The sequence below is a fragment of the Pavona decussata genome, unplaced genomic scaffold (genome assembly GCF_977016875.1).
Source record: "Pavona decussata unplaced genomic scaffold, jaPavDecu1.1 SCAFFOLD_131, whole genome shotgun sequence".
Taxonomy (NCBI): domain Eukaryota; kingdom Metazoa; phylum Cnidaria; class Anthozoa; order Scleractinia; family Agariciidae; genus Pavona; species Pavona decussata.
Genome location: NW_028145545.1, coordinates 479,108 through 487,500, shown reverse-complemented (window position 1 = coordinate 487,500; position 8,393 = coordinate 479,108). Strand labels below are relative to the sequence as shown.

The following is an 8,393-nucleotide window of genomic DNA, read 5'->3' as shown; positions in this document are numbered from 1 at the left end:
GTATTCAGTATATATATATATATATTTGTTTATTTATTTATTTTTTTTTTTATTTATTTATTTGTTTGTTTATTTATTTATTTATTTATTCATTTATTTATATACTTATTTGTTCACTTACTCGTTTGTTTATATATTCTATTGTTAACAGGAAAAGCGGGTAGTGATTGTTGCAGTTGGTGTTGGTTCCTCGGTGGACAACAACGAGTTGACACAGATCGCCATTGGAAAGCAAGAAAATGTAGTCCATGTGGACAACTTTGATCAGCTTCTTGCCATGATTCACAACATTCTGGTAAAATTTTGCCAGCAAAGACCGCCCCCTCAGGTGGACGTTGATGGAGGTTACACGCAGTGGTCCAATTGGACGGTTTGCAGTAAGACATGCGGTGGCGGGAGCAAGTCACGCAAGAGAACCTGTACCAATCCTAAGCCACATGGAAATGGACAGCCATGCTATCCAAGCCTGGGTGAAGCAGAAGAGAATGAAAAGTGCAACGATAAAAAATGCGACTGTTAGGTTTAATTTTTGTTGCTGTTGTTGTTGTTGTTGTTTTGACACATTTTCAAAAACTTCTCGATTGAATTTGACATACATCCAACAAATGTACTTCAAAAGATTTGGTTTAACCCCAAATAGTGCCGAGTGTTAACTTTGTGCTCAACATTTCAGATTGTGCGTGAAAATGAAGACAAACACAAGGGGGGTAGCCTAGTAGCTTTCATTTGACTGGTCGCAGCACAGACTCAAAACTTAGAAAGACCTAGTACAACATAATAAACAGCACCACAGGAAAGTATTGCTCAGTAGTTTTCATTTGAATGGCCACACTTTGCGATCACCAACAGACTCAAAAGGTAGAACCACCTTCTACAGCATAATGCAGGCACCACTGCTGCTCACTTATACTTAAGTGTGATCGCGTTTATTTCAACCATTGTTTCGTGATAACCCTGGCTCCAGAGGCACGTTGTCTAAAAAAGCTAATCAACAAATAACAGCAGTCCCCTCTCACGCGTACGAAAAAAATTAACCACTGACACCCGGGTATTTCATGAATCGACAGAGATTTTTCTTTTCAGATTGCGACAAAGTATTGGATGTGGGCATTGTTGTTGACTCTTCAAGCAGCGTTCGGCGCGTTAACTTTGAGAAAGTAAAACAGTTCCTTGTCGATCTCGTTGGCAAGATGCATGTTTCTCACAACAACACACACGTTGGTGTCATTCACTACAATCATAGGCCCTTCCTGGACTGGGACTTCAAGGCAGACGTCGCACAGAATCTGCACTTGCTCAAGGCCGCCCTTCTGGCCCTCAAATACCAGCCAGGAGGAACTAGAACTGACAAAGCGATGGATTTCGCGGAAAAGGCATTATTCAATGTCGCGCACGGTGAAAGACTAAACGTCCCTGATATACTGTTGGTTATTACGGATGGAAAGACTAGTCCCGGGTCGAAGCCGTACAAGGACGTTGTAAGGCCTTTCAAGGTAACGAAAAATTCAAGCTCCTTCGGGAAAAAAGGCCGTTTCAATTTCAATCTTCGTTTACACACGGTTAAACAATTCATCAGATCAATAAAATATATAAAATACAAGGTAAATTATCAATATGGAAATGTATAGATATATATAAAAAATCCTAATCCTAAACAGTAATACTAAAACCTCAAGAAAACTTGACCTGTTTTCCATAAACGCCGTGTCTCAGGCTTACCCAAAATGGAGATTACGTAATTGCTTAAATTGATTAAGTGATTCAGTCTGTTTAAGATCACCGGATAGGCTGTTTTAGAGAGCTGTAACGCTATAAACTGAATATCTGACTTTACTCCTGAAGGAACTGAAAGTGGACCGAGAACTGTTTGCGCGCCATTTAATGTAATTTTAACTTACTAAATAACATTTTCAAGTACGGCCATTTTCATTTCTATCCTAGCCAATTGGAGCACACGATCTCTTACTTACGAAGCGCAGAGAATTTGTTTCCCTCTGATAGCTAGGCTAACTAGCACCGTGGTTGTTAGTGATTGGTGCATTTCTATCCTCGCTTTGGTTTCGTTGATTGGAGGATTTCCATTCTTCTTGTCCACACTAGAACTTGATTTCAATTTTTAATTTGACATATTTTTTTGAAGAGTTTAAATGCTCGGTTTCACTAGGAAACAGTGGCTGCTTTTATATATATTTATTTATTTATATACTTTTTTTTTCAGTTACTCGTTTGTTTATATATTCTATTGTTAACAGGAAAAGCGGGTAGTGATTGTTGCAGTTGGTGTTGGTTCCTCGGTGGACAACAACGAGTTGACACAAATCGCCATTGGAAAGCAAGAAAATGTAGTCCATGTGGACAACTTTGATCAGCTTCTTGCCATGATTCACAACATTCTAGTAAAATTTTGCCAGCAAAGAAAACCGCCACCGCAGGTGGACGTGGACGATCTGTTCACTCATTATTGATAGTGAGGTAAGTAACTTTTTCAAATATGAATGCATTTTAAGAAAGACACATGCATAAACATAGCTTCTATCCATTTCGCTACGAACGCATTGTTTATCACATTTTGATTCTTTAAGAAAGAGCTGTTTTAATCTAATACGTCCATTTAGTTTCACTCTACACACGACCGCATCGGCATTGCAAAAATTCTTTCTATATCGTTTGTTGTTGCCTTTATAATTCTATTGTATTACCGTGAATTTTGCTGTGTTTTTTAATAACACTATTTCGAACCAAAATTAAGAGTTCTAAAGGTCTTCTAAATTTAGTGCGAATGGTCACTGTATAAGTGGGTAACCAGCGACGCATTGCGGGGGTCAGCCTGTAATGATATTCCATATCATTTAAGATGGAGAGTACCAATCAGTGCACTTAGTTACTTCATACCTGTAGCTGTTTTGAATCATGTGAGACTTTACTCTTCCCTTTATAGTGACGACAGTTTACAGACTGTAAATACCTTTTTAGCATTATCTGTAATGAAGAATACATGTTTTTTTCTTTTTCTTTTTTTGTGTTACAGGTAGCAATACGAGAGAGAGAAAACCAAAGATTTAAAAACAACTAGATTTTAGATACATGTCAATCTAGACACAGTCGTCAAAGAACAATAAAGTCCTGTAACAGTTGCAGCGAAACACAAAACATCTTTGGATTGTTTCCCCCCCCCCCCCCCCCTCCCCACCCCCGCCTCTCCCTTCCAACGGAAATAACAAATTGGCAAATAAATTAATCATTCAATCAATCAACTAGCCACTCACTCACTCACTCACTCACTCACTCACTCACTCACTCACTCACTCAATCAATCAATCAATCAATCAATCAATCAATCAATCAATCAATCAATCAATCAATCAATCAATCAATCATTAAATGAAAACGGCAAGTCCCTGACAGTTTCATTTCCCAGTGCATGCTGAGTTATAAAGTAACCTTTTCTGGGTTAATTTTTGCTTGGCTTAGAACCCGATTACCTGGCGAAATTCAGCTGAAATTTCAGCCCGATTAGGGAGTCTGACATTACAGCCGGGCTTCATTAATAAATTATCTTAAAGAAAAGTTTGTAATTAAATAAAGCAAAATTGTAAATAGTTTGAACCCAGGAGTCATGTCATAAGTACGTAAATTATGATCATCCGGGTGAGTGTAGTCCTGAGAAGGACTGTTTGTGGTGACTTTGACTGACGTTTCGACAACCTGAGCGGAAGTCATCTTCAGAGTCAAGTGAATTGTGGAACGTCAGTAGGTGGTATATACGTCTCTGGTTGTTAACCTGATTGGTCAACGAAGTCCAGATGTTATTGGTCGTTTGTCAGTAAGCCGTGATGTTATTGGCTGTGAAGACTGTAAAAAGTGATTGGTGCGTTTCGATCCGTCTTTTGCTAGTCAAAAAGTCCGTGGGTCTATTGTTAGTAAAATGTCTATTGTTTGTTTGTTTCGTTGTTGTTGTCAATAAGTCGTTTGTATGGTGCAGGTAGTCGTAGGCAGCGGTTGAGTGGCGTTTGTTCTAAGTTAGTAAACCAGCTTTCCAGAGTGAGTCGTTGATAGTAATTTGTACAGTAGGTAATGCACTTGGCAGAGTCCCAGTCGATTCTGTGGTTCGTTTGTAAATGGTGCTCAGCAATGTGATTGTTGATATCACCATTTCTAGTTGCTCGTTTGTGTTCAGTCAGTCGTACGTTTAAATTTCTGCCGGTCTCACCAATATAAGTGGCCTGGCAGTCGCAGCATTTGATCTTGTAAACTGCTCCCTGTCTGCGGTTAGGTTCGTCTTTGTCCTTAACTTTCGTCAGTAGTTGTCGTAAAGTGGTTATAGGTTTGTGAGCTACACGGATATTGTAGGGTTGTAGAATCCGTGCGATAGTCTCAGAAGTGCCCCTTACGTAAGGTATAGTGACAGTAGTTACGGGAGTCGCGTCGTTGTTTGTGACGTTAGGTTCAGTGTTCTTGTAAGTGTTACGTCTAACAAAGTCCTTGTTGTAGTTGTTCTTGTTGAAAACGTTGTCTAAGTAGTTGTTTTCGTCTGCGAGTCTGTCAGGTGAGTCACAAACTAGTTGTGCTCGCCTTGTTAAGGTCTGTATAGTCGTTGTTTTGTGAGAAGTAGGGTTGTAGGATGACTGGTCCAGTAGTCTGTCAGTATGTGTTGGTTTCCTGTAACCCGTAGTACTTAGTTTGTTGTCGTTGTTGTTACGGGTAACTAAGCAGTCTAGAAAAGGTATTTTACCATTTTCTTCGATCTCCTTAGTAAATTGTATGTCAGCGTTCTGTCTGTTAAGGTGTTCGATTTCGTCTTTGTGTACTGCTGTAAAGGTGTCGTCTACGTATCGTAACCAGAGCGGTAGTGTCCGTTTGTAGGTTGCTAGGGCTTGTTCCTCGATGTTCTGCATGACAATTTCTGCTACAACAACAGAAACTGGTGAGCCCATAGCTGTTCCGTGTAACTGTTTGTAGTGCTTTCCGTTGTACTGGAAGTACGTGGACGTTAAGCAGAGGTTCAGTAAGTCCATTAAGTCATCTGTAGGCAGTGGCAGTTTTGTCGTGGAGTTCTCGATGGCGGTAGCAGTACAGTCTAGAGCCAGTTGAAGTGGAATACTGGTGAACAGTGATTTCACATCAAACGACACAAGTTTGTGGTCGTCAGGTATTTGTACCGTCTTGATGGCGTCAATAAAGGTCTCGGTAGACTGCAGTTTGTGTCGGGATTCGTTTGTCAACGGTTTCAGTATAGTAGTCAAGTATTTGGATAGTTCGTAAGTCGGGGACCCACAGAACGAGACTATGGGTCGCATGGGTATGTTAGGTTTGTGTAGTTTTGGTAGTCCGTAGAGTTTAGGTGGTTGCGGTACGCGGCACCTCAGTCTGTTGTAACGTTGTATGTCAATAACGTCAGTTTTCTTAAGGTCAAGTAGTTTACTGTTGAGTTTACGTTGAAGTGATGGCGTCGGGTCTCGTTTCAGTTCTTCGTATGTCTGTTTGTCGTTAACTAGAGTGTCCATTTTGTCGTAGTAGTCTGTCTTGTCCATAACAACAGTCACTTGTCCTTTGTCAGCGGGGAGTATGACGATGTTTTCGTCAGTTTTCAGTCGTTTCAGTGCTTGTCGTTCGTCTTTAGTCAAGTTACTGTCAGTTAGGGAGGATGATTGTATAGTAGAAGCAATTCTACTTCTGATGTTATCCTTGGCCGATTCTGATAGTTGTCTCTGACGAGACAGAACAAAGCAAGTTTCACCCCGGGAGGAAGTTCGGCCTGGATTGAAAATTCGGTTTCGTGCAAAAGAAAGATTGGAGACTCGATGATTGGGGATCAAAATTAAGTACTAGTTACAGTAATTCAGTTTATTATATCTCTCAGTTGGTACGCACGGTTTAATTGGTCAATTTTGCGGGCTGTAGTTCACTGTATGGCCCGCCAAATTTGAAATTTTCCTTTCCCGCGGGCCCGATTAATCTCAAAGATATAACAAATATCTTACTAACCTCGTTTTTCTCGGGCCGTACTGTAAGTTATGCATCCTCGTTTTTTCCCAATGGATCAGTAACTTACATTACGGACCGAGAAAACAAGGTTAGTAAGAGGTATATATGTAGTGATAAACAAGTTAAATCTTGCCTCTAGCCCTAGACCTACCTCAAGTCGTCTTCTTATGCGCTAACCCAACCCCACATCACTCCAAAACACTATCTAGCAGCACAATGACTTTGTGAACTTAAAAAAAGCTCGTTATCTTCAGCACTTGCTTTCCTATTTTCCTGTTTCATCCTCCTTTTTGTCAGAACACCTGAGAACTGCAAATATTGGCTCAGTTTCATCGTTTGCAGTCGATGACGATGCAATTGGAAAAGCCTCAATTCTTCCAACAAGCCACCCAGTTGAGGGTTTAAGCAAGACAAAAACATGACAAAAATTACTTGTTTATCAATTGCTGCATTCTAGGGGTAAAATCCGTTCATTAGCCTTCTTCAAATCCAACAAAAAAATTTAAATTTAAAAGTGATCTACTAGGCGAGATATTATATAAAAAAGGCTACTCTGGCCTACCCTACTTCATCTTTTCTTTTTATCGTGGCTGCTCTGAGAACGATTAATTTCATGACTGTGAAATAAAATTTAATAAAATAAAGTTGACCAATTTTTTTTTTAATTTGCCATTTGTTTCCATTTCTGTGTACCAGCAGAGTATGTGCTGCTGCTAAAACATGTATCTCATAAAAGAGTTATTAATCCACGGCAGCTAAATTAGGCTACATACTTCCCTAACCGACTACGTTGCTGAAAATGATGCTGTGGGTAAATCTTGTAAGGATCACTTGATTGCATGTGTGTTGATATTTGTCATTTATTAGACGATGAATCAGCGTTGATGAGGCCTAGCAAGGCCGAAACAGCTGTCCATGGCTGCCACTGCCCGGGTGATATGGCTGTGCGCATACGTAAGGTACTGGCCGGGCCGTGGGTTTGTCATCCTCGTTCCCAGAGCCTACGATCTTTTGGTCAGCGGTTGGATCGTAGACCCTGGTAACAGCCGTTACCGGATGCCGTGAATTTCACGACACGCACACTCAGTGTGATAAATTACTACTGTGCTTGCTCCATTCGCGTCCCCAGAGACCCAATTGTTGAACGAGTGGCTCTGGGTCCATCCAAAAATATCTTTCTTTTTCATTGGCTGTCAAAAACCTGATGCGCTATAAGGTGAAAAATGCCACGCTTCTGCGTATTGGTCTTTACTTTCGGTGAGACCCTTGAAATCGTGCTATATAAAGGAACAAATAATGCAAACATTTTGTCGATAGACAAAAAGTATTGTCTGTTAAGTGCAAAGAATTAGCGATTTGGACAAAAGTTCATCAAACGAGACGCCTGAAATATTTTCGGAAACTGGATGTTGAAATATTTTGCTAAGTGTTTCAATTCTTCCAGCTGAATAAGCTGGCTCGCTTTCCATAAAAGCCAGGGTGATCATTGGGATCTCAGAGGATCGGAAGAACTGAACGAAGAGTAAACCATACTCTTTGTACTAGCACAAGTCAGGAGTGATGTAGCTCTCAATTTCGAAGGTAAGTGCCTCTGACTCGGCTTTATTCCGTTGCCCAAACACGCTTACGGCCAAACAGACACAACATTTTGATTTATAATATTCCCTTGTTAGTAAAAATACAAGTAACTATTTGTGATGTATTAGGCGGTTTATTCCAAGGAATCTCATACTCTGTTTTAAGATGACTTGACCCAGTTTTTTTTGGCGGTACCACCCTAATTTGAAGCTCTCTGGTATCCACACCTTTACGTTTATCGTACGTTTAACGCATAGAATGGATAACATATAGATCAATCTACAATATAGCAAAAAAAAATTGGCGATCGGAGGAAATGTCACGTGGTTATAGTGCCACGCCTCTTTGAGGTCTGAGTCGAAATTCTGCTGTCGCCGGCTTTTTTTTGTAAAAATCTCTCGGCTACACATAGTGCGCATTAGTGCCTTGTGCTGAACAGAATTTCAACAAAATCGGAAAGACTCAATTCGAGAAATTTAGCGCTTTCCAAATTTAGGTCATAATTTTATGTAAAAATGATAAGCAAACTTTACACGATTATATCTAATAAACTATGAGATTTATTCCTTTATTTTGGGGATCTTTATTACAGATGAGTCCTTGCAAGTCAGCAAAAAGCTTTAGGGCCTTGTAAATGCGCGCCATTTCGAGCAATGCAAACATATAGAAATGATAGTTTTAGCTATTTGTTGACGCTTGTCAGCGTTTGAGAGTCCTTCTCACAAAAAAGCATTTTCTTAAAAATTCGTAGTTTTTTTTCTTTCAAATTTTTTCGGGGACACAATTGATTAACTAGCTACTTGGATTCTGAATTTCATGGTCATTGAAAA

General features: G+C 39.9%; 2 protein-coding genes across 2 annotated transcripts in view; one reads left to right on the top strand and one right to left on the bottom strand.

Annotated features, from left to right (window-relative positions):
- Positions 1-3,148, top strand: part of LOC146468379 (collagen alpha-5(VI) chain-like) — a 14,582-nt gene extending 11,434 nt beyond the window's left edge. The window contains exons 9-12 of the mRNA XM_085124637.1: positions 152-515; positions 1,084-1,493; positions 2,253-2,472; positions 3,029-3,148. Of these exons, the coding sequence (XP_084980763.1) occupies positions 152-515; positions 1,084-1,493; positions 2,253-2,465 (987 nt within the window). The 3' untranslated portion in view covers positions 2,466-2,472; positions 3,029-3,148. The remainder of the gene's footprint in view (positions 1-151; positions 516-1,083; positions 1,494-2,252; positions 2,473-3,028) is intronic.
- Positions 3,149-3,272: 124 nt separating this feature from the next.
- On the bottom strand, positions 3,273-5,707 carry LOC146468378 (uncharacterized). Its single transcript, XM_085124655.1, is given in 2 exon segments — positions 3,273-4,401; positions 4,404-5,707. Coding segments are annotated over 2 exon segments (1,242 nt in total). The 5' UTR covers positions 5,532-5,707; the 3' UTR covers positions 3,273-4,287.
- Positions 5,708-8,393: the final 2,686 nt, after the last annotated feature.